The 26,926-nt window shown below is 46.1% G+C and overlaps 1 protein-coding gene across 1 annotated transcript in view; it reads left to right on the forward strand.

Moving 5' to 3' along the window:
• Positions 1-26,926, forward strand: part of DNAH12 (dynein axonemal heavy chain 12) — a 1,534,490-nt gene that overhangs the window by 1,186,810 nt on the left and 320,754 nt on the right. Inside the window, exons 63-65 of the mRNA XM_078661571.1 lie at positions 3,756-3,906; positions 7,790-8,043; positions 10,753-10,893. Of these exons, the coding sequence (XP_078517697.1) occupies positions 3,756-3,906; positions 7,790-8,043; positions 10,753-10,893 (546 nt within the window). The remainder of the gene's footprint in view (positions 1-3,755; positions 3,907-7,789; positions 8,044-10,752; positions 10,894-26,926) is intronic.

The raw sequence follows: 26,926 nt of genomic DNA on the forward strand, positions 1-26,926 counted from the left end.
CGTACCAATCTCTCTCCCTCCACTTGCGGCCTCGTTAAACATCGAGGTAGGAAATGGCCCTTACTTCCCCTCCCTGCTTGGGAAGCCTCCCTAGTTAAAGACACACCCGGGAAGGCGCTGAATTCCAATACAGCAGCCAACAATTTTGATGAGTGGATCTCTTCCACACTCGACACGGTCCTCCCTATACAGGCTAGTAACCTTACGAAAAGATCTAGAGCCGCTCCATGGTTTACCCCCACCCTTAAGGCCATGAAACTAACCTGTCGGAAACACGAAAGGGCCTGGAGACAGGACTACTCCAAATCTAGGAAGGATGATTATAGAGCTGCTATTAGGCTCTATAAACAGGAGATAAAGACGGCACAAGCTTCCTTCTATTGCAGTAAAATCAACGAAGCCGCCAATGCCCCAAGGGAAATTTTTAAAATCGTTAAAACACTTATTTCACCCCCTACGGAATTTCCCTCTGCTGATGGTGCCCAAAACCGCTGCAATGAACTAGCTGTTTTCTTCTCTGAAAAAATTCAGACTATATACTCTTCTTTTGGGGAAGCTAACAGTGACTTGGAACTTCCCACTCCCCCTACTTCTGGTGCCCCTGTCCAGTGTATGTTTGACACAATTCCATCACTGGACATTCCAACACTAGACAGACTCATCTCCAAAGTTACCTCAGGCTCCCCTAATGACCCAGCACCCCCTCAGACCCTCATCAAGGCAATGGACATAATTCGCCCGGTCATATTGGACGTTCTCAACACTTCCATCTCCTCAAAAACCGTACCTCCCTCCTGGAAGTGCGCGATGGTGAGGGCCCTGTTGAAGAAGCCCAATCTTGACCAATCCAACCTGGCGAATTATCGTCCTATTTCCCTGCTCCCTTGGCTGAGTAAACTACTCGAGAGGCACGTGAATAACATTTTGATGAACTATTTGGAGTCAAATGGCCTTTTACGTGCCTCTCAGACTGGGTTTCGGCCCTTACACGGGACCGAAACAGCCCTCCTAGCGGTAACCGAGGAAGCAAGAGCAGTGTTAGACCAGGGTGGCAAAGTCGCAATTATCTTGTTAGACCTCAGCGCCGCGTTCGACACGGTTAACCATGTCACGCTATTACAACGACTGGCGGACATGGGCGTGTCGGGCCCGGCGCTGGACTGGCTGACATCCTTCCTGGCTGACCGCTTCTTCCAGGTTTTTGAGGGCGAGGCAGTGTCACCCAAACATCCTCTCAGGTGTGGGGTTCCTCAGGGCTCATCCCTGAGCCCCACCCTGTTCAATGCCTACATGGAACCTCTAGACAGGATTGTCCATCCCTTCGGTGTGCGTATTGTCACCTACGCGGACGATACCCAACTGGTGGTCTCCCTAGACCACTCAGAGGTATCGTCCAACACCCTAGGCCCCTGTCTAGAGGCTGTTGCCAGATGGATGCAATCCTCCTGTTTAAAACTTAACGGGGAGAAGACAGATGTCATCTTATTGGGTAATCCCTCCCCCTCTGTCTTTGCATCCATCTGGCCACCATGTCTGGGCCCGCCTCCTGCTCCCAAGCCCCAAATAAAAAGCTTGGGGATTTGGTTTGATACTGCATTGAACTTCTCAGCCCAAGCTACGAAGACCGCAGCTACCTGTTTCGGCCTGATGAGGATGCTACGGAAGGTGCTCCCTCTGCTTCCATTCCAGGCAAGGAGGATTCTAGTCCAGGCCCTTATACTATCCCGCCTGGACTATGGTAACGTCCTCTATATGGGAGCCCCTTCCTTTGTCATTCAAAAACTCCAAGTGACCCAAAACAGCGCGGCTCGTTTGCTTTACAATCTCCCTCGCTGGCAGTCAGCAAGGACCGCCCTAGGGGAACTCCATTGGCTCCCCATAGCGGCCAGAGTACAATTCAAGGCTATGTGTACTCTACACAAAGCCTTCCATCACCTTGGTCCTGCAATTCTACAGCCCCTGATCACCCCCTATGTTCCGTCACGTGCCCTCCGATCCAGTACCCTCCAGCTGGCCTCCTCCATCAGAGTGAGGAGAGCCCGCTGGGGAGGCCGTTCCTTTTCATATACCGCAGCTAAGCTCTGGAACACCCTCCCCTTATTCCTCAGAGGAACTACCGATCATCTCTCCTTCAGAAAAGCCTTGAAAACTCACCTGTTTGCCAAATCCCGCTGATCTGCCCGAGCCCGCGCTAAGTAAGCTTTAGTCATAAGCGCTACGAGGCCTCCGGGTAGATAGCGCTATACAAGTGCAGTTTCAATTCAATTCAATTCAATTCAATTCAATTCAATTCAATTCTTTATCAATATGTGCTATGCCTTAGCAAAGAAGCAGCCTCCTGAAGGCCTTAGGGCCCGCTCCATCAGGACGAAGGCAGCCACCACGGCTCCCCAGTGTGGCTATCTGCCAAGCGGCCACGTGGGTATCTCTGCACACATTCGCCAGACACTATTGCCTAGATTCCCAGGTTCACAGGTAGGACCTGTTTGGTCTCTCTGTCTTGCAGGATTTCCTGGTTTAAAAAGCTTTTCTGCAGGAAGGTATTGCTTGGGTATCTGTTCAAAAGTAAGGAATCTGCAGCTAGATGTCTCTATCAGATGGATAAGTTACTTACCTTCGGTAATGCCTTATCTGGTAGAGACATGATCTAGCCGCAGATTCCTTACCAACCCCACACATCCTCCCCTCACTGCGGAATTGTTTTTAGTGTCAGGGTGTGTTAAAAAAGATTTAGGGCGCTTAAGGAGAACCTTAAGGAGAACCTTAAGGGCCCTAGCTCTTTATTAACACACCATGTTCAGATACTTCATGGCTCCGCGCTTCTGGCGTGGAAAGTCATGAAAAGAACTGACTTCAGCGTGCCAGAGTGGTGGTTATATTGACGACGTGGATGTCATGACAACGATGAACACGACGCCGATGACGTCATGTGGAGTCGATCAACATCACCTACCGGCATGCAGGGGTACTGCTAAGAAAATCTTCCGGATCCAGCCTGATGCTTGGAAGTTGAAAGGTAAGGAATCTGCGGCTAGATCATGTGTCAACCAGGTTAGGCATTACTGAAGGTAAGTAACTTGTCCGTTATGTTTGGCTCGCTCTGCGAAATCTGGTTATTCATTGCTATGATGAATCAACAGGGGCCAACAAAAGTTGTTTCCCACAGTTGCTATGTCAGAAAAGATTTTCAGGCTTCTCTGACGGATCTTCGAGAGTCTGTCAGTACACCTCTGGCTCTCTAATCTGATGGTGAGCAGAGAGCGCATACTCAGCAAGAATGGCGAAAGGAAGGCACAGGGGTGGTAGACGAGTTTGAGTCACAGGTATATTTTCTTTTACATTTGGGACAAAGAGGGGAGGCCAGGCTCTGGAAGGCTCTTCCATTATTCCTCTGCCCTTGTGTAGAAGTTGCACACAGGGAGAGAGGATTTGAGGGGCATACATAATATTTTGAAGGGCATACATAATATAAAATTGGGGATTGTTCTTATTGTCTATTTGATGTCACTCAGAATCCATCAGTGAAAACATTCCCTTTAATCACTGTTACACATCTATAAATCTGCATATTGCCCACAAGGGAATTTTCTCCACGGTAAATTCCCTGAACAAATGTCAATATCACTGAAATCAAAATGCCTGCTTTTGTGGTGAATTGCCAATGGTAGCAGAAGTAGCAAAAGCGCCTGGAAGGGTCTCTAGGGTTATTTATGTATGCGGCTATCTTTAAATGTTGCACTTCTTTTTTCAAACAGATTAGCCCTGCCATATCTAATTATGTGACAGACAAACTTGGGAAGAAGTTTGTAGAGCCACCACCATTTGATTTGTCAAAAAGCTATTTGGATTCAAATGCTACAATTCCACTCATCTTTGTTTTGTCTCCTGGAGCGGATCCTATGGCTAGTAAGTCATCCAAGGGAATATGCATTATTTGAATTATTTTAATGTATTTTATAAAAATGCATTTAGCTTTAAATAGAATTAAACTAAGCTTATTATTACAGTGATGGAACATGCTTCCTTGCTCGTTTATAGACTTTGAGCTTCTTGTTTCTTCTTTGACGGCTGACGATTGACTTTGCTCCTGTAAGTGCTAGTCTATTTAATTTCTTATTGAAAATATTTTTGAAAAGGTACCTTCTTTTTCTCATTACTCATGCATATATTTTGACCATTTAAATTTTTTATTTGTATACGATTAATTAAAACCATTATAGTTATTTCAGAGGCATACAAGCAATATAACATCTCAAATCGAGACATAGTGCCTTTTCCAAAGTGCACATCACAAATGTAAAAAGGACAGTCGTATTGTTGTAATAAATTACAGGTGCGATGTTTGATTTAACAACAGTAAAGTAGCTTTTCGAAGAATTAGTAGCAGCATCGATTTGTATTTAAAAAAGGCTACCATACCTTTAAAGGGTTTGATAATATTTTAGTGTGACAAAAGTGTTTATGTCAAAAAGTGCTGGCGCAATTGCTGGTAGTAACAGGATAGTCTTGTCAGCAGTGCTTCCTTTTGACTGCCTGAAAAAATAATCGATGATCATGTGTTCATTGTACTGGGGGTAGCTGATGAGAACCCTAAGCAACATAGGGCCTCATGTTGATGTCGGTTGGAGAAGACTCTGACCTGTGTCCGGATGCTTTCTGACCGACATCTTCAGTTTCACTTTCGCCCGGCGAATTACAGTGCCGGCAGTCGAAAGTGAAACTGAATGGTCATTCTAGCTGGATCCGATGGGAGTCAGAGGCCCCACCGTAATCCCTGATAAAAGCGTTTCCGCCATCAGGATTACTATGTCGGTTTCCAGCAGGCTTTCCATGTCGGGCTTTCTGACATGGTAAGCCTATCAGGAGGTGACTTTGGGGGCCCCTAGCATGGCCCTCATTCCTCCACGGCCTCAAGTTAGGGGGCACCTATTGTGCCACCCTGTTAATCCCTGCACCTTGAGGCAGGCACCTTAATGCGGAGCACAGATTAACAGACTCTCCCATTTCTCTATGGGAGCTTGGGCTACGGACTATTTACGCCCACAGCACAAGCTACCACAGAGGAATGGGAGTATGTGACCGCACTATGGGGCCCATTATGATCGCGGACGGACTTGAGTCCGTCCGCGACCATAGACGAAGAGGGAACCTCCGCATGGCCTGCGGAGTTCCCTCCTGTGCAATTAGGATGTGACCGCCACCCTGGCGGTCACATCCTCTATTTTTACCATTGCGGCGGGTGCGGCTTCAAGCTGCACCCGCCGCAATGGTAAAAATGCATACATTGCATTTGTATGCAAAAAGCGGCAGGCACCGTGCGGTGCCTGCCGATTTCTGCATACAAATGCAGGGGGGTACCATAGGTACCCCCCATGTGCACCCCCCACCCCCCCTTCACCCAGGGGGCCCCAACGGGCCCCCGCAGTGAAGTTACACATGCTTTTCCACGGCGGAAAACCCGCCGCGGAAAAGCATTTTTTACAGCCCATCCTAATATGTCTGACGGTGTCTGAGAGACACCGCCACCATATTAGAGCTTTTCCGCCGTGGTTGTAAGCCAACCGCGGCGGAAAAGCTGCGGACGGAAACCAGGACCCACCAGCCATCCTAATGTGGCGGTGGGTCCGCTGCGGTTTTTCCTCATCCTCCAGGCCGGCGGTGGCTTCCGCCGGCCCGGAGGATGGGGAACAACCACAATCGTAATAGGCCCCTATGTGTGGTGTGAGCATTGTAATACTGCGGTCTGGACCGCCGACTGGAGGTCGGTCGGTCCCAAACCTGCTATGATGTCGGTCGGAGTCAACTCCGACCGACATCATAATTAGGGCCATAGTCTGTTGTGTGATAAAGAAACAAACTTTGTCAAATAGATGTTAAAACGTGTATTATCGGGGTCGAGTGAGGTAATAATAGCTTGCCTCTGTTTGCGGACTCCCGGAGTGTTCCATTCATGCTTTAGCCTTATTTTTCGTTCGGGTAGCAGTGAGGGACAAAGGCACACAGCTTGTTCGAGGGATTCTTTGCACTGCCTGCAGCCCCTACAAATTGTGCCTTCATGGGGTCGACTCCAGCTGGCGAGATGTTTTAAAAATAGCCCACTCTCCCAGCCTCAGAGCCACAAATCTTTTCTTCAGTTGATTGTAATATGTACATGCAAGATAGGGAGCAGGAGATTGACAATAGGAGTTGATGAACCCTCATTAATATTTACATTTAGCAAGGGCAGACCTATCAAAATGTTATGACCAGTTACAAACGCATTTTTTGATGCCCAGGTTGAAGGCGTGTTGACTCTGGTTACTATCCCAAAGGTCTTTCACGTCTATAAGCTGTTGGCAGTTCTCAAGGAACTGATGATGCACTCGACTTGGGCCTCTAGTATTTATTGTGGCCAATAGCAATACTTCTAGGTGGTTACCACCGGCTGCACGCAGCTTGTGGTACAAGTTAAGGTAGGCACTTACGGCCCATTGATCGAGTAGGCCCTGTTTCAACCTGATCTGGGCAGCGGACACTGCTGTGTTTTCCCAGTAATATTTTGCTGCCATAAGACAATGTGGGTAGGATGTTGGCTTCTCATGACTTCCTATAATGGAGATAGGGTTGGACCCAAAAAGGTTTTTGAGAGGCATTTTCCTGTGCTTAATTGTCTGCTTCTTATTTAGGCTCTAGTGAAGTAATATTCCCTTGTACACGTTGGGTCTAGTTCACCATGAACATTATGAGGGATTCGTTACAAGGTCACTTTTAATTTCAATGGGACCAGTAACAGCAGTTTTCTGGCTCCATTGGAATTATAAGACCCGCAGGTAAAATTCAGATCTGTTTGCTTTCACACTGGTGAAAGTAGTGTGAAATGAAGAAATATCAGCGGAATCAAACCCAGAATGATTGATTCCTGCTGAAATTAACAAACATTGCATAACATCAGTACAAATAGATGGAGCATCTAATGTTGCACTTCCGTATTTCTAGCTTTGCGTACCATGCAATTCTAAAATTTAAATATTTTTCATGCATAAAAATTCATTTATGCATGGAAAAAGACTTGGCAATCTGGTCTTTTAATTAACATAGTCACATTTTTTGAATTTCTGTCTTGAAACGTTTGTCTTTAAAAAAACATCCACAAATATGTGATAAATTGCACGAGTCTCACATCATTCCATCCAGGCAGATGTACTTCTTCTCAAGAAGATCTGTTTTCTTGCTTGAAAAGAGTGTTTAGGAGCCATTGCACTCGCAATTGGATTAAAAAGAATTCCCATTATTTTTTCTGCTTATGTAAAGGGAAGTAGAACAGATTATGCTTCAAATTACACGTTTTGTTCCACCAGGGACAGGAACAATAAACCAACATTTAAGCTAATGTTGATATTTATGAAGTCTGGTCAGCTTAAGAAACAATTACATTATATAGCATGCTATTCCGTTAATGTAAAATAAACAGAAGGCTGAATTGCCGAATATCTATAGCAAACGTATCGATTGACATAAATATTGCTCTCTAAATATTATTTACTAAATTTGATCTACAGTTGCACTAGATTTTGTATGATTAACTACAATGGGGCAATATTTTAATTAAACATATTTAGGACACTATATTTTCTTCAGACAATGTAAAGGCTATGATATTCTGGTACCACAGCATAGCATAGGACAATTCAGAAAACAACTTTTCTTACTGAAATCAACTCCCTGTACTAAGTACCAGTTTGAGTATTTGATTTGTCGTATGGGGATAGGCTCCCCAATGAGAATAACTTTGTCATTTATACCCTGCAAGGTCTGCTTAAGTTTGCCAATGACAAACAAATGACTGGAGATAAATTTCAAGCAATCTCGTTGGGTCAGGGACAAGGACCTATTGCTACAAAAATGATCAAAGAGGCGATGTCTGGAGGAACCTGGGTGTGCCTACAAAACTGCCATCTTGCTGTATCCTGGATGCCAACACTTGAGAAAATTTGTGAAGACTTCGACCCAGAGTTGTGCCACGCTGACTTTAGATTGTGGCTCACAAGTTATCCATCACCAAAGGTTAATCGAATTCAGCTCTTAATCAATTGCATATTTCGTTATTCATGCTTTGTTTGTCAAAACTAATTTGAATAGACAATGCATACGTTGAAATTATGTATCCTATATTTGTATGGTGCTGGTTAAAACTGCAGGTGTCAAGTATAGTTTACGCTTTGTTCTATTTTATTGCACTGATTTGCGTAGCCTACCATTCACCAAAGTTTCAACCTTTTGGTGTCTCTGAGACTCATGTTCAAAGTAAGTATTTTGTTTTGTTCCTGGAAGGGCTCCCTCGATGGGTCATGTCTTTCAACCCCCACTAAGACTGTGTGAGTGTGATCAATGTGTTTTTGGCTCCTAGTCTACATGCTTGCCAATGTTCACTCATCAGTTAGAATATGAAGGTACTTATTTAGAGTTTGGTGGAACAGAAGTAACACCATAAAATAGCATTCCTCTTGACCCCCCCCCGCCCCCACCCCCACTCTCCAAACCTGTGATTTTCTCATAATATGTTGAACTATGAAAACCACTGAATATTCACCGCTGGAGCCTCTGTTGGCCTCATCAACAATAACCATGGTATTTAGAGAGGGATGACCATTATTTATTTTCCCTGCCTTTGTCCGCCATGGGCAGTGTAAATGATGTATGGGCCTCACACACAGATCTCTGAATATTGGGGCTATTACTTTTTTGTTTTCAAGAAACAAACTCCCACTTTAAGTTCACTCACAACCAACTTCTTGGAAATCTCCAGAAACACTTTGTGGGTTTTGCCATTGACCAGAATACAATATTATTTCCCTTCTGGGGAGTTCACATAGTTCCTGCTAGAGTAAAACACCAAACTATGTGCTGGTGCGCCATTATAATGGTTGCAATAAGCGGTCTCAATTTGCGACCCAGCTTTTTGAGACAAGTATCTAATTTTGTGAACCAACCTATGTAGCAATAGGTCAGTTCGCAGAATGAGGAATCGGAGGAGGTCGAGAAACAACCAGCCTAATTGATATTATTCCTTAGGCCGGTTGCAAATTGCGGCTCCATCCGATAGGCTACCTTTGCAGGGAATACAACCTGCAAAGGACAGCAGACCACCATCCCAATGAAAGTATTTGAAAATTCAAAATGTTCATTTAATTCAGCCTGAGTGTAGTTTTAAAGGAAACGGGCTGCTTAAACAATGTTTTTCCATTTTGAATACCTTCAGTGAGAGCAGGTAGAGGTCCTGTGTACAACTTTTATTTATTCCTTCTGAAACTACCCCCATGATTCCCAAAGGAAGGGGTCCAAAGCACCCCTCTTCCTCTTTGCGAATCAGTTGCCACTCCAATTTGGGAGTCAGTATACGGTCAATGGTTTGGCCATTGATACATAGCTTACTGATTCACAGTTTTGAAGAGACGCCCTAAATACGCCTGTTCCAAATTGCAAATCCGTAACTATTTCTAAACCCATTTAGTGATTTAGAAAAAACATTTCTGAATCGCTAAATATATTTAGTCGTTAGAAAAATCATTTTACCTTTTGCAAACCTTCTGGTTCAGAGAATCGGAAGATTTGCCACATGGCGAAAGCGTTGTACATCTGGCCCAAAATGTGGTACACCCCACATCCCTCCAGCTAAGATAACGGAGTCCTGCTCAGAAGGAGCACTTAAGAAACATTTCACACACTCTAATGTTTCAACATTCCTCTGACAGTGCACTCTGCCTGTTCTGATGGCGCCATGGACGGATTAACTCTCTCAGTGAGTCTTTCTTTGACCCATCTTCAAAGGTTCTAATCCCAATTGATCTACTCCGTCGTCTATCCAGCTAAAATTGGTGCCATTAAGTAGGGTAATAATAAACACATCTGTTATTCAGCTCCAAGATGCCCACGGGTGAACTTTTGCTACAGTGATATTTTATGCTATTATAGCATATTTAATTAATTTTACTCGCCAATAATTTTGAAGTTGTTTACTCATATTTCCATTAATTTAAAACTTGCTCAGTGAATGCAGGAAATCTCCTAACACGTGGTTATTAGTTCATAATAACATTATTTCATGATGACTAAGCTTGTGGAAACAGAAAAAAAGCAAAACTTCATTTTTGTTGCATTGATCATACTGTGCTTTATGGCGACTTGGGATCGAAAATTGTCTGATGGACCATCATAATACAACAGTATTGAAAGTAGGCAATGCTTAATTTTGTAAAAATATAAATAATAATAATAATAATAATAATAATAATAAGTGCTATGGCCCTTCATCGGTAGGCACTACAGCTTGCACCACCCATTGCCGATACTAGTGCTGCCAATGACAGCACCAACACAGTTGCTAACTATCACTCTGCTTCAAAGGTGACAATTCAAACTTTTTCAGGACGCCAACGCTATAAGGATGGCTTGAGAGGTGGGAATTAATCATTTTTAATGTACATTGAATTAATGACCAACTGTTGAGTTCATCTCCAAATTAGACAAACAGTGCCACAATGTGGCAGACTTTCATAAGTGACTGTGCTGACAATTTATTGCTGTGCCAAGCACCGGAAACCACCAGCTCAAATTAAACACTGAAGGTAGGGTGCCTTGGGTGGGATTCTCATTAATAAAAGAGAAATAGTAAAGCACGCTACTGAATGAATCATTTTTTTGTGATAATAAAACAAATTGTGAAGAAACATTATAATGCTTCTTTCTAAATTATCTTGCCAATATTTCATCTAGTTTCCAGTTACTATTCTGCAGAATGGAGTGAAGATGACAAATGAACCACCCACAGGTCTGAGACTAAACTTGCTTCAGTCCTACATCAGCGACCCCATCTCTGACATGAGCTTCTTCCAGGGATGCCCAGGAAAGGAGCAGGTAAGCATTGTTCTGTTATGAAGCAGGCAACATTGTTGTTTATTTTATCTCATGCACTGTGCCATTGAATTTTTATTTGAACATGAAGGGTGTAGATCTGTTTTCTGATGCTCATGCTTTGTTGTAGGGAAGCACCTAGCAATTTTGGAGCTCAACTATGAAGTCCTGTGCCTCGAATTCACTGGTTGTATGCTGAAAGTCCATTTTGCCAAGTACTTACCTGAAACTTGTTGGAATTAAGTGACAAAGCTCATGTGGATTCCTATAGATTGACCTGGTTTGCAGATTCTCAGCCCATTAAAGCAAGCTCCACTGAGTTACGTGTGGAGGGCTATGTACAAATTTGACTAGGAGATTTCTGAAGAGCATTGGAAAAACTAGCCATGTCTCTGTGATGTCAGCTTTACCAAAAGCCACTAATCTTTCAAAGCATGTGGTGTTACCCTAGCACCTAAACCATAGCTCTATTTCTGATAGATACATCTGCCTTGTGGATTCCTCACCTTGTGAATATCCCCCTTGCGTCAGCAACGTTCGGAAAATTCTTTGTAGCACGCCGGCGTGGACGATGTCGTAGGAGCACGGCATAGTGCGCGACTCCGTCTGACGTCACCGACTCCTTATTAAACCCACGTCGGCGTGATGACGTCAGTTCCCTTTTTTCCGCGTCGTCGACGATAACGGTTTCTGGGATCTTCTGTGATTCAGATAGTAACTTGTTGCTATTTTGTGTTACTGTTTCTTTGTCAAGTGTCTCTTCTTCGTCGAGGATGTCGTCGAGGAAGACGGGGTGCAAGCAGTGCGGATCGTGTGCCCGTATGATGTCTATTACCGATCCGCATGGCGATTGTTTGTGGTGTCTTGGATCGGACCATGATGTTAAGAACTGTCGATCCTGCTTCAAGGTGAACCCTAAGGCTTTACGAGAGCGGGAGGCTAAGCTTCTGCTTGCGAAGGTGAAAGGAAGAGAGGCTGGAAGGTCTTCGAGGTCGACGTCTAGACGTTCGAGGTCGAGGCAGAAGTCACGATCGAAGTCGAGGTCGAGAACGGCTTCGAGGTCGAGATCCAGAGTGAGGTCGAGGTCCAGAGAGAGGTCGAGGTCTGGATTGAAGTCAGCTTCGGGTCATGCTTTGGGCTCCTCGAAGAAGAAGCGCAAGAGGAGGAAGCATAGCTCAAGACATCACTCTGGTAAAGAGTCTTCAGATTCGAAGAGGAAGTCTCGAAAACATCAGAAAGACTTTGTGTCTCCTTCTCCTATGCAATCTCGTGGAGGTTCCCCGGTTCCGGAGCAAGAACCGGATCCGGAGTCGCGCCATTCTTCGGAGCATGAAGGAGATGGGGAGATTCCTCGGGCTCCGACTCCGGTGGAAGACCCTGAGAATCAAGAGGGCCAAGATGAACCGATGCCGGAGCAGCCTCCTTCGGAGCAGCCGATGGGTTCGTACCATCCCTTTCCTGGTCCTGGTCAGGACCCCTCGCATTTCCTTAATGCTATGTTTGGCGTTTATGCGAGGGCAATGTACCCCACTGGTGTACCGACTGGCCCATGGGATCCATTGTCTTATAACTTGGGCGTCCCTCAAGCTTACGCTCCGGCACCTTTTATGCCGTTTATGCCGAAGCCTTTTACACCTTGGCTCGGTACGGCGCGTCCGAGGTCGTCGACTCTGCACACGGCTTCATCGGCTCCGGAACGACCTCGTGATTTGGATCGAGGTGCCACGCCGGTTCGAGAATCTCGTCCTCCAGCTGTACCGGCTCCGTTGGAGTCTTTACCGGATCCGTCGACTTTGGTTCGATTGGAGTGGTCGAGGCGCAGAGCTCAGCGCCTCTTGGAGGAAAAGGAGTATGAAGATCCTGAAGTAGAGGAAGGAGAACTTCTGGATCAAGGGGACTGTTTTGAGGACCTGCATAGTGCTAGTGGCCTGGAACTCTCTCCTGAGTGGGGTTTGCCATCAGTTTCTGATGCACCATCTAAGGACGTAGCACCCTACCATGTTGTAATTAGGAAGGCTGCGGATCTGCTCAATCTGACTTTACCTACTGTTGAGTACAAGCCTAACATCCTCACGGAGGTTTTGCATTCGCCTTCTTCTGTTATAGAGCCTACACTCCCATTCACTGAGGCTTTGACTGAGCCAATAATGGAGGTCTGGAAGAGACCTTTGACTGCTCCTGCGGTTTCCAGGTCGGTGGCAAGGCGTTATAGGGTGGCACCTGGTGACCCTGAGTTTCTCTCTTCACATCCTTCTCCGGAAAGTCTGGTTGTGCAGGCCGCTTGTTCCAACAGGTCTGCAGGTTCTTTTCCTCAGGTACCAGCAGATAAAGACTCTAAAAAATTGGACCAGTCTGCAAAAAAGATTTTCTCCTCGGGTAGCATGGCTCTAAAATCTACCAATGCTACTTGCCTGCTAGGGAGATATGTTTATGCATTGATGGACTCTGTGAAACAGTTGTCAACTAAGCTTCCAGAGGAAGATAAAAAGAACTTCAATGAGGTAGTCTCTGATACTCAAGCTGCAGCCCGCTTAGTAATTCAGAGTGGCATGGACATGGCGGACTCTGTGGCCAGGATAATGGGCTCTACTGTTGCCACGAGAAGGGCCGCATGGCTGAAATCTTCTGAATTTTCAGCGGATGTGCAATCTACTTTATTGGACTTGCCATTTGACTGAACAGGCCTCTTTGGGAAGAAAGCGGATGTAGCCTTGGAGAGGCTCAAAGATAGCCGGGCTACGGCAAGGTCTTTGGGCCTGCAGGCTAGAGGTTCTGCCACTAGGAAGTTTAGGGGATTTGGTAGATCCACTTTTCGTTCCTATAAGCAAGGCCAGCAGCAGCAACAGCAGCAGCAGCAGCAGCAGAACCCTTTGTATAGATCATACAGAGGTAAACAAAGGGGTCGTGCTCGTGGACGCCAAGCCTCCTCCTCCTCTACTTCCTCCTCTAACAATCAACCCCCACCCGCAGCAGCAAAGCAGCCCTAGATCCGCCATTCCGGATCATGCGGGTCCGGTAGGGGGTCGGCTTACTCATTTTCTACGGGATTGGGAATCGGTTACATCAGATCTTTGGGTTCTCAATCTCGTAGAAAATGGGTATGCACTTCCTTTTCAGGAGTTCCCTCCCAATTACCCTCCTTGCCAAGGTTATTGTTCGGAGGACCACCTGCTTCTCCTGCAGGAAGAAGTCCTGGCACTGTTCCGAAAAGGTGCGATAGAGGTGGTTCCAGAGCAGGAAAGGGGTCAGGGGTGCTACTCCCGGTATTTCCTGATCCCCAAGAAAGATGGCAGGTTACCTCCAATCCTGGACCTCAAGATTTTGAATCTCTATCTCAAGCAGGAGAAGTTCAAAATGCTCACACTTGCACAGGTTCTTCAGGCGCTGGATGGTGTCAATCGACTTGCAGGATGCGTATTTTCACATCCCCATTCTGAAGTCGCACAGAGAGTATCTCCGTTTTACGGTGGGATCGCAGCACTACCAATTTGCGGTCCTTCCTTTTGGGCTTACTACTGCACCTCGAGTTTTCACCAAGGTGATGGCAGTGGTGGCTGCGCATCTCAAAAGGTCGGGGGTTCCAGTGTTCCCCTATCTGGACGACTGGCTGATCAAAACAGAGTCGCCGGAGAAGGTGCTCCATCATCTGCAAGAGACAACTCAGTTGTTGCACAGGTTGGGTTTTTCGATAAATGTACCCAAGTCTCACCTGGTGCCCTCCCAGCGCAACCTGTTCATAGGTGCGGTACTGGACACTTCTGTATGTCGTGCATTCCCTCCTCCTCAAAGGATTCGCGATATACAGGAAATGATTCCTTTATTCTACAATGGAGCGGTTGTTCCAGTCCTGAAGGTCCTTCGCCTGCTTGGTCTGATGGCTTCTTGCATTCTGTTGGTCAACCATGCACGCTGGCACATGAGGGCACTCCAGTGGTGACTCCGCAGGCAGTGGTTTGAGCACAACGGAGATCTCAGGGAGTCTGTGAGGATCTCCAGGAAAACTGCAGCAGATCTGTCATGGTGGAGCGTGGAAAGCAATCTGTCTCAAGGAAAGCCTTTCCAACTACCTCCATCGGTTGCCACAGTGATAACGGATTCATCCACTCTCGGGTGGGGTGCTCATCTGGGGGATCTGGAGATCAAAGGTCTTTGGTCTCCGGAGGAAAGGTTGCTTCATATCAACCTTCTAGAGTTGCGGGCGATACGTCTGTCGCTCAAGGCCTTCCTCCCTTCCCTTCGCGGTCAGTCGGTTCAAGTCCTGACGGACAACACGACCGCGATGTGGTATCAACAAGCAGGGAGGAGTGGGATCGCAGTGTCTCTGCAGAGAGGCTCTGCGTCTCTGTCTGATGGCAAATCATCTGGCCGGAGTTCTGAACGTTCGTGCAGACGTTCTCAGTCGGCAATTCTCTGCCGATCACGAGTGGAGGCTCCATCCGGAGGTTGTTCACGACATCTTTCAGATGTGGGGGACTCCTCGGGTGGACCTGTTCGCCACTCGCGGGAATGCTCACTGCCCGTCATTCTGCAGTCTCCAGTATCCGATGCTAGGAGCTTTGGGGGACGCGTTTCAGTTGAGTTGGGCAAAGCATCTCCTTTATGCGTTTCCTCCCATACCCTTGATTCCTCGGGTTCTGAGGAAGATTCGCCAGGACCGGGCCCAAGTCATATTGGTCGCCCCGGATTGGCGTGGTACACGGACCTTCTCCACCTCTCCTCTCACCCGCCGCTCCGTCTCCCTCTCAGGGCAGACCTCCTCTCTCAGATGGAGGGGCAAGTTCTACACCCCCACCTCCAGACATTACACCTTCATGCCTGGAGATTGAACGGGGCAACTTGAATTCCTTTTCTCTCCCTCACGATGTGGTGGATGTCATTCTTTCTGCCAGGCGTGACTCCACTAAGTCCATCTATTCTTATAGGTGGTCTAAATTTGTCTCTTGGTGTGGGGAGAGGGCTGTTGACCCTTTGGCTCATTTGTCTGACATTTTACAGTTTGCTCTTTCTCTGGCGCAGCAAGGATTTGCTGTTGCCACAGTCAAGGGGTATCTTTCGGCCTTATCGGCATTTCTCTGTTTGCCGGATCAGCTTTTTAAGTCTCCTGTGGTTTTAAGGTTTTTGAAGGGTCTCACTAATAAGTTCCCTCCTACTCCTTTTGTTGTTCCTCATTGGGATTTGAATCTTGTGATGGGTTCTCCCTTCGAACCCTTGCACAAGTGTCCCATGAGGCTTCTTTCTTTTAAAACGGTCTTCTTGGTTGCAATTACCTCGGCAAGGAGGGTAAGTGAGCTTCAGGCTCTTTGTTCCAAGCCCCCGTTCTTGACCATTCATGCTGAAAGAATGGTTCTCAGGACCAGGGCTGCTTTTCTTCCTAAGGTGGTAACTCCCTTCCATCAAGGACAATCCATTACCCTTCCTACCTTTTATCCTCCCCCTCACCCTTCCAAGGAGGAGGAGAGGCTTCATCGCTTGGACCCAAAGAGAGCAGTCAGTTTCTATCTCGATAGGACTAGAGACTATCGTGTTGATGATCAGCTCTTCGTAGGTTTTGCTGGTTGCAAAAAGGGCAGAGCGGTGCACAAGCGCACACTTTCCAGATGGATAATCCTGTGCATCAAGATTTGCTACTCTCTGGCGGGTAAGGACCCTCCTGAGGGTATTAGAGCACATTAAACTAGAGCAAAGTCCTGCAACATCCGCCTTGTCCAGAGGTGTTCCTGTTGAGGACATTTGCAGAGCCGCGACTTGGCCCTCCCTCTACACTTTCGCGAAGCACTACTGCTTGGATACCGAGGTGAGGAGGGATGGCCACTTCGCGCGTTCTGTCCTCCAAGATTTCCTGGTATAGCAGAGGGGACACCCTCCTCCGGGAGTGGGGACTGCTGTGGGACTCTATTCACAAGGTGAGGAATCCACAAGGCAGATGTATCTATCAGAAGAACAAGTTACTTACCTTCGGTAACGCTTTTTCTGGTAGATACAGTATCTGCCTGTGGATTCCTCACTGACCCACCCGCCTCCCCGTTGTCCGCTCTGCTATACCTGGGTTTATGTATTTATATTTCTGGTTTTTGATACCTTTGCTACGCACTTTGTGTGCAGTTTTGATTTGTATGTACTGTGTACACTATACATATGTATATTTACTGTCGTTGGTCCGTCTGGGTGCCTCGAAGGCACGGAAAAAAGGGCGGAACTGACGTCATCGCGCTGACGTGGGTCTAATAAGGAGTCGGTGACGTCAGACGGAGTCGCGCGCGATGCCGTGCTCCTATGACGTCGTCCACGTCGGCATGCTACAAACAATTTTCCGAACGTTGCTGACGCAAGGGGGATATTCACAAGGTGAGGAATCCACAGGCAGATACTGTATCTACCAGAAAAAGCGTTACCGAAGGTAAGTAACTTGTTCGTTTCTGCAGTATCGAATGCAGGAAGCTTGGGACAATGTTCCTTAGTCTACATTAGAAGATAATAACATTTATTTTTGCAGAATTCCTTTGAGTAGTTATTTAGAGATCTTTGGAATTAAATATGTATCATACAGCCATACTTGTGGCATGACTGTATGGAGCCACTCTTTTAGAAGTATTCACAAAAGTAACGTACACTTGTGAGTAATTTACATGTGTAAGTTTACCCTTATACTTTTGAGTAACTTTACTACTTTCGCTCAGCAGCGGCCCGCGCAAGTAAGAGCGGTGGGGTGGTGGGGACGTTGCCCTTTGCTCTCAGTACATCACTGTAGGTCTATATTAAGCTCCTGCCCTGGGGTCTGCTGCAAATGTCCATTGCATCCCACTTCTGGACACATTTCTCATCACAACATGTGCTAGCAAAACAGTAGAGTTTGGCCTCTTCTGACTGTCTCGAATCAGTTTGATTTTGATTTCTCTGTGAACAATACAATATATTTTGTTTTCCCTCAAAGAGATACAGTATATAGCGGTAATATGTAAAGTTCTTCTGTCCTCCAGAGAATGTCATGGCCATTAGCCAAACCATAGACCACTTCCTCAACAATGAGGGCATTTAACACTGGTGGTTCCAGATGTGAGTAGGGCCACAATTATCTTGCATAGGAGTGGAACTCAAGGCAAGTTCCCCACACGTTCCTTGTATCTCCACTAGATGGAGCACTGAAATAAATTACTGGACAGTCAATCCAAGCCTTTTTCACTTCATGCAACCCTGGTTCCACCCTTTACCAAGGCATGGCCTACAGTACAAATAGAAATATCTCTCTGTAACCTTATTTTGGATCGAAACCCACACAAATTCTATGACACCCTGTCTATGAAGCTTGTTCTTTTATCAGTGAACGAAGTGAGGGTTTGCTAATCTCTTTTACCCCAGAATAATTTACTTTTTCATAATGCCCTTGGTATTTTATTTTAAAATTAAATTTCACCATAATGTGTTTTCCTATTCTCGATTTGGAGACTACTTCTAATACATCATGTTTTGACTGAATAATGTGTTTTTATCTTTTCTGCAATGCACCAAAGGCTAAGGTAGCCCAAGTGTGTTGCAAGCAAGGATGACATTGTAGGTATCTGTGTTCCCTCCAAGAGAATACATTTTCTTGGGGAAATACGGAACTTGAGTCATGGTTTGGCATTCCTTCATTCAGATCAGGTCCTGGCCACTAGTCAGACCATGGATCACTTCATCAATTCTTGGCATCCTGCATAAAGTGTATCCAATAACAAACATCTGAAGCATTCCCTGGTGGAGCATTGAAATCAGCTGTTGATCAGTCAGTTTAATCCTTTTAATTCGCCATATTTAAATTGGTTGGTTGATAGCTTTATTTCGATATGCATATATCATAAAAGCATTACACAGGATATATAAAACAGCACATCGTAAAACATAGACTGTACATGAGAAGCATCAATAAAAATGGATAAGACATCATAAATACATTTTAAAAAAGCATTAAATCGATATAGACAGTCTTTTTAGGCGAATCAACCAGGCCCATTTTAAAAATTTAGAAACAGCACAAACAATAGGAGGAGCTGTATTAGTCAATAGGATACGTAAAGCCACCGAATGCTGGCGGATACCCATCTCTTTACAAAGTGGTTTAAGCCAATAAGATCTGGGGTGCACGTAGTCTGGGCAGTCAAGGAGAAAATGAGCCACTGTTTCACAACTGTCAGAACACAGGGCACAATAGCGTGATACCTGTTTATTCAAATTCCATCTGTAGAGGAGATCGGCTAGGGGTAAGGTCCCTAGTCTGAATTTAATATAAAGGGCCCGGTCCATTAGAATGGTGATAATATCCAAGAAGGGTTCAAAGGCAGTAACATCTTTAATCCTCAAATATGCTGCGGTGGAATTGCAGTGATGCTGATTGCTAATAAGCTTTGAGGAAACCCATTCCCAATATATTTTTTTCAGAGTCTCCTTCGGGGGAGCTGAGTGAGTAAACCAACAGGAACCCAATCCCAGGTCCCCAAGCAGGTGTTTAATGTCCCTGAGCCATTTAATCTTCTGCCAGCCATCCGAATGCATTACCTCTACCAGCCCGTCTGCATAGGGTTTTAATTCCTGAACCCTCCACAGGCGGGCCCACAGTAAGAGAGGCCGGAGGCGGGCCAGGTCTTTAATTGGTTTGCAGCCCGCATCCATAAGCACCGGGACTGTCGGGGTGCTCATCGGGACTGCCATTAGATCCTTGATAAATTTGTTCTCCGCCTTGGACAAGGAGTCCATACTGCCCAGACCCCATAACTCCGCTCCGTAAAGTGATGCGGATACAGCTCTAGCCTTGTATATATCAATTATCGGAGATACACAATGTTTCGATGAAGTATTGTACTCCTTTAGCAAAGCTCCCCCCACCCTTTTGTGGACCAAAGTCATTTTATTAATATGGGGCAACCAGCTCATACCATCACTCAACCGAATTCCCAAATAATCAAATTCAGAAACTTTTTCAAGGGGAATAGAATTCAGAATAGGGGGGCGGCCAAGTTTTCTGGGGGGATGCATGACTAAGTATTTAGTTTTTTCCACGTTTATAACAAGTCCTCTATTTGTACAAAAATCCTGGAACCGGTTCAGGAGCTTCTGGAGGCCCTGGGGTGTTTTCGAGATGAGAAGGGTGTCGTCGGCAAACAACAGGGTTGGGATCTTAACGTCACATAGGGTGGGGGCGTCTGCTGGTTCTTCAAGCAAGTGGTCTACCACCCCATTCACATATAACGAGAAGAGGGTGGGTGCTAGAACGCAGCCCTGCCGGACACCCCTCTCTACCCGGATCTTGTCAGTCTTCTCCCCATTCAAACCCCATCTAACCTGGGCATAGTTGGCATTATGCAATTTCATTAGGAGGTCCAAAATGTAAGGGGGCATCCCAAGACCATACAACACCCTCCAAAGTTCCTCCCTGGGAACTAGGTCAAAGGCAGTCTTCAGGTCTATAAAGGCCAAATAAAGACTGCCCTTGCCCAGCACCACCACCTTCCAATACAGTAGCAGGAGTCTAAAGACTTGTTCAATAGTTCCTGTGCCTGAGCGAAACCCGGCCTGCATCTCAGACAATATGTGGTTGTCATCCACCCAAGAAAGAATCCTCCCCAGAATTGCTTTTCCCGCCACCTTCTGGGTCGAGTCTATAAGGCTTATAGGCCTATAGTTTCCTGGTATGTCCCGATTACCCTTTTTAAAAATTGGGACTACCTCTGCCCCTTTCCAGGACTCTGGGACAGGTCCTCCCTCAATAATGGCATTTAGGAGAGCAGAGACCAACACCCCCCAATCACCTGGATAAGCACGGAGAAGGTCCCCTGGTAACCCATCCGGGCCAGCTGCTTTTAGTGGAGTGAGAGTTTTAATTAGGTTCGTGACTTCAAGTGCGGAGAAAAGGTCCATATCTCTATCCAAAGAATAGGGGGGAAGGATAAAGTGATCATTAAGTGTGCCTTCAATGGCACAATAGAGACCCAAAAAGTGGTCAAACCACGACTTGGCAGTAATAGTGCAAGTCCTCAAGGTGTCATCGGGACGATTCCTGCTACCCACCAAGTCCCAGAATCTCTTGGCGTCTCTCCCTCGACTGGCAGTCAAGAGGTCCTGCCAAAAGTTGTCTTCCCAATCTTCCTTAGCTACTTTTTGGCAGTATGAGTATGACCTTCTGGCCTCCCTGATCCTAATTTGGGATTTGGATTTAACTGCGTCAACGAGCAGGGTCTTCGCCTCTCTGCACGTACGGTTAAACCAACCTTGTCTAGCCCGGGAACCTGGTCTCCTACCATTAGTGCTACCAGGAACAATAAAAAGATCACTAAGAGCCAGGGTTAAAGTACAAAATCTGGCAGACACATCCCCCAACCCACCCCCCAAAGGGTCAAGGTCTGCTAGTGCTGCTGCTAAAAGCTGCAATATGGATAGTAATTTCTCCGCTGAGAGCGACAGCTTGGCCCACTTTAGCCGTCGACCGCAATTTGAAACCACCGACATGTCCGGGACAGAAGAACACAAAGTTCTGCTGCCTAAACCATCTAAACACCTATCAGTCAGGGTGAGCGAAAGAAGATTATGGTCACTTTCTACAGAGGGTATAATGACCATATCCTTTACCATGCTCCATAGGTGGGTATCTAGAAGAAAATAATCGATTCTAGATGAATGCGCGGGCCTATTATATGTATGGGCTCCCTTTTTATCAGAACTAGTCCTACCATTAAGCGCCCTCAGGTCAAACTCGATTGTTATAGAATTAACCTGGAGCACCACTTCCGACCATTTTTTGATTGGACTAAGCTCTAGAGCGGGTATACCCCACCTATTATCGTCAACCTCTTGGTCCTGTAAGACTTCAGGGCCAAGGGGCTCAAAGGTGCAGTTGAGGTCGCCTGCAACCAAAGTGCGGTGCTTATGTGGCGAAGATCGAAGCAGAGCCTCCAAGCGAGCTATAGTGGGGGATTCTCTGCCCCCCTTCATGCCTCGGGCGTAGATATTGAAAATATTTAAAATGACCTGGCCCTTGGGATTTTAGAATGTAATATTGAGGAGGTCCATACACTGGGTATCATGCTCCTCCACCCTACAGTTAAGTGCAGTGGCTACCCAAACAAGGAGGCCTCCCGAGGGACGGCCCCTACCACTCTCAATTTGTACTGCTGGTATATGGTAGGACGAATATCCTGCCTTATGGGAGGGCTCCCTGCACCAAGTTTCCTGGAACAGGCATATGGAGTATTCCTCCACAAGTGCGTTCCAGTCAGGCAGGGCCAATTTCCTGTCCAGACCGGCCACATTCCAGCTGAGAACCCTAACAAGTGGGTCCGTCACAGTCGGAATGCTACCGGGCTCGACAGTATCCACCAAGTCTATGACTCCCATGGGAGGACAGACGTTTATAGGCTCAGTTAGAATCAACACTGCCCCTGGTTCCCCTGGGTCGCCTGAAACCGTATGCTCTCCAAAAGTGGGCAATGGGTTAAGTTCTGCTGCAGAATTGGAGTTTCTAGAATTAAATATTTCATCCACTCTACCGGTAGTTATACTCCTATTATTATTTTCCTGGTGATCGGGGGATTGTTACCATCCCCTCCCTAAGTCTTGCCACCCACCCGAAACGTTAGTAAATGGAACAATAGTATGATTATAGTACTGTGTGGGTGGGACTACTGTGCCAATTCCTGTCCACAGGCAACTTAGGGGGCCATTATGCTCATTAACCAAAGAGGTTGAAACACTAGTAGGACGTGGGTAAAAGAAAGTAAGATCAACAATACCAATTCCTCCCTTGCCTGTACACCAACCCTGTCTTGTTAGCCAACCTACCACCCTTGGATCTTGGAAATTAACCACGATACAGTCCCCCCCCCAGGCTTTTAGTGGTAGAACCTATCCAATCTATTCGCCTCACTCCCAGTATAAGACCATCAACTTCCCCAGGTAGAGGCCGATTCACCCTTAACCAGTGCATAGCCTTGTTTTTAAGCATCTGGAAGGTTTCTCTCTGTCCCGGTGGAAGTGGTGGGACATTTATCAGGACTGCTACAAAGGGGAAGGAATCAGGGGTGAGGTTCATGGGGGGTTTCTTATGAGGTGGCTTTTTCGGGGGTGGTAAGGACGGTCTAGAGACAATGGGAGCAGGGCGGAGTATCGATTTGTTCACTAATGATTGGTTACCAGTAAGTGGGGCAGAAGATATAACAGTACCCTTTTTAGTGCCCTCCACACCTCCTGCCACTGCAATGACCAAGGAATTTATGCTAGACAACGGTTGATGCACAGCAGTCTGGGCAGGTGCTACAGTAATTGGAGCATTTACAACAGTACCCAATGATGCTGAATTAAGCGACTTCGGGGGTCTCTTTACTACCACACTATCAGTTTTTACAGGTAGTGGGGAGATGGATTGTTTCCTTAGTCCCTTATCTTGTGATGGAGCTTGAGCAGTGTTCAGGCACTTACTGTTATCATCCACCCTAGCCTGTACTTTTATCAGTGCCTTGGTAGAGAAAAAATTGTCTAGTGTTGCCTGCTCAAAATGGTCTAGACGGTCAGAGAGCTTAATAATGCGTTCCTCTAGTGGAAGCAATAAAGACCGTAACATCCGTTCTAGGTCAGGGAGCAAACTGCTCAGGGATGGCTGTATATCTACCGTTACCGTCCCTGTATCTATAGGAATGGTAGAACTAAGATCTGGACTATCAGATGTTACAACAGCCCCTTCCTGCATAATGTCCCTCCCACGGCTCACTTCGGGGTGTGGTATATAAATAAATAATACCGGATCTATTTTTGAATGAATGAATGAATAACAGATAGCTCAATAAATAAGAGTCAAGATTCGAGGTAGTAGGAGTTTTGCAGGTTTAATACAGCATAAGGACAGGAACAGGACAACCTGCATAGGAATAGGATGACAGGGCCCAGCAGCTGCTGGGGCTGGGTCTGGGATGAGCGCGCTGACTTTTAATAACAATACATGAGCATATATACATAGCGCAAACACATAGCATTACATTGCAGTAGGCGTAGCAGTGGGTGGAGCAGAAGGCGTGACGCGTAGCAGTCGCGAAAGATAAGGGATAAAGAAGGCGTAACTCAGACATGTGATGCGAACGTAACAGAATATGTCATGAATGGGGCGGAAACCATGGAGGGGGCTACCTAAGGAGCCGGGACCTCTAACCTGGTGGTGCGCGCAAACTGGTAATGACGTGTTACGAGGAGAAGCTGGGGGCTATGAACTCTGTGCTAGGAGCAGAGACTAAAGTCTGGAGGGTCGGAGCGACATGTACCTAAACCCTATCTAGTATCTGATGTTTAGGGAACATGTTGATAGAAACTAGAAGTCATGAGGGGAAAAGCTAACTGACTCTAAGACTAGAGCATGCATTTATTCTACATGTAGTGCGTGATGAAGAATATTAAATGACCATTAAATACAGTATTTCTCTTAACATGGAGCCGCATAGGCTAGACAATGACGGAAACTATTGATGCAGTTCAGTAGCTTAGGAATGCAGAGAAGGAGGACTAAACTGATAGCTGGAATCATAACATAGTCTTGGCAGACTCAGAGGCAGAGCCAAGCTGCACCGGGCACTGCGAGGCAGGAAGTAAGTGAAAGGTCGAGGATACAGGTGGGGGCTGGATCGCTCCTCAGCGAGGGTTCAGGAGACAGGAGCTGAATCTGATGTCCGGGCCCTGTTGAGGCCTAGAAACGGGGACTTTATAATGGAATAACGTGCACACTGAGAAACGTGGCAACATAACTTTACATAGGCCTGATACTCATATTACTCATGAGGACTGGGAAATGACATACCAGAGGTGGACACAACTATAATTGCGTCTTGAATCGGACATGGGGAATAACATATGCATATTGATCATGCACACACAACATATGATGGATGACACGTAGGGACACAGAACATGGCAAAATTTACTTTTCCACATTCCCTCCTTGTCACTACGTTTCCATCAGGAAACATCAATATTCATGATACCATCTATCATTTCATACAGTATCATTTGTTCATCTCGAATTGTCTTGGAACGAGATTTAGAACGGGGCTTGGGACTAGGAATACAAGAGGTAGCACACATGCCGCAAATCGCAGGGCCACATTGTATACAGAGGCAGCAGCTGAATATGATCGCTACTGCAATACCTAGAAATGACAAGACTTTCCATCCCCAGGCGGAAATTATATTCCTGAACCAACCGGACCATGTCCAGGTGCCTGGATCTTGGTGTAACAGATGGGCAATTTTATGAAGTCTGGTTATAGCTGAATAAACAGACGGCGCGTTATTTGGAATGAAAATGCAGCAACTAGATCCGATGACTCTACAGGCCCCGCCCCTATCGGCCAGTATGACGTCAAGGACGAGACGATTCTGGAGCACAACAATTCTCATAAAGGATTGCTCTTCGGTTAAGTTACCTAGAGCGGAGGCAGTCTCATCTACTACAGCTTCAAGGGTTCTTGTTAACCTACGGATTAGCTTACTGTTTACAACTGTACCTAAATATGGGAAAACACCTTTATCAATATCAATGAATTGCTCTGCAGCAGTTTCAGTATAATCGACAATCGGGAGATTTCTCTTGTGTCTAGTATGTACTAGGAAGGAATTCCTATGGTAGTCAGGTGGGGCTAGGAAAACAGGTGGCAGTAGGAAGGCAATGTAACAGGTTCCCTCCCAATCGAGGGGCAGACGAACATATGCAGTTTGACCACAAACAAAATAAGAATGACGTGAAGCTTTAAAAATAGATTTCCCACTGTCACTATACTGGATAATAGTAGTACAATCACTATGTCCTACGTGTACAGAACCATAATTACGGACACATAATTCGCCTTTGACTGGTAATACTGAAATAGCAGGTGAGTCTGGAGTAGTATCAGACTGAACATTCAGGACCATAAAATTCGACGAATAGTTACCTAAATTGTACACTTCATTTTCTAGATCTAAACCTGTTCTGTGGGGGAGACCTTGCTTGTCTGGGAAACATGTGCTGTTAAGAAAAGACATATCTGTTGAGGATGACGTTAACGTGGACCATGCTCCACACGAACCATTATGGGAAAATGGATAAGGAAAAAGTGGCAGAACTCCCTTTGACGTCTGGAAAGGGGGGAGTCGACCACACACCCAACAATTAGTGGCATTGCTGGTCTGGTGTGAATAATGCAACATGCGGATAAATGTATTGTTATGCATAGCGAGGCGGTATGAATATTCGTGAGGAGGCAGATCACTAAACGTGTGCTCTACTGTAACATTAGAAGGCTTATTTACATGAGGGACTGGGAAACATAGGAAAAATGCGTAACTAGTGCAGGAAATCATTATGCTGAGAAATAATATGAAACTTAGAAAAATGATACATCGGATTGAGTTTTGACTGACTCTCTCACTATGGGGGTCTATTTTATACATGTCAGAAACAGTCTAACCGTTTCACCTAGGGGAGGACTTAGACAATCAAACTGACTGACTTATTTTACTAGACCTTAGCTTTTGCTTATACTCCTGCTGCGGAGTTTTCTCTACCAAGGGAGGGGTTGTATCAATGTCATTTGCGGGACAGTCCTTAGGAACAATGTTTTGACAAGTCTTGATATCCTGGGAAATGTTCTTGGAGACCGGCTTTAATCCGTAGAATTTCTTGACGTGCGAAAGGTGCACCCAGCCGCGGCGTCCTTCCAATTTCACAGCTGTACGGGTGGTGAGGAGGACCTGACGGGGCTCCTTCCAACGTGGCTCCAGCGGACTTGATCTGTCGAAGTTACGTACGAGCACCATCGAACCTGGAACGATTTCATGCGGTGCCACCTCGGTATTGTCTGGAAATGTGGCGGCAACCTGTGAACGACATGAGTTGAGGGCAGACATCAAGGAAGCTAGGTAATCTGTCAGCATATTACATGAAACATCAGTAATACTTCGGGGTCTAGGAGTACCCCACATGTTAGGGGGGCGGCCGAATACGACCTCATACGGGGACAGACCTGATCTGGAATGTGCGACCATGCGCATA

This window comes from Lissotriton helveticus, chromosome 9 (genome assembly GCF_964261635.1).
Source record: "Lissotriton helveticus chromosome 9, aLisHel1.1, whole genome shotgun sequence".
NCBI classification, from domain to species: domain Eukaryota; kingdom Metazoa; phylum Chordata; class Amphibia; order Caudata; family Salamandridae; genus Lissotriton; species Lissotriton helveticus.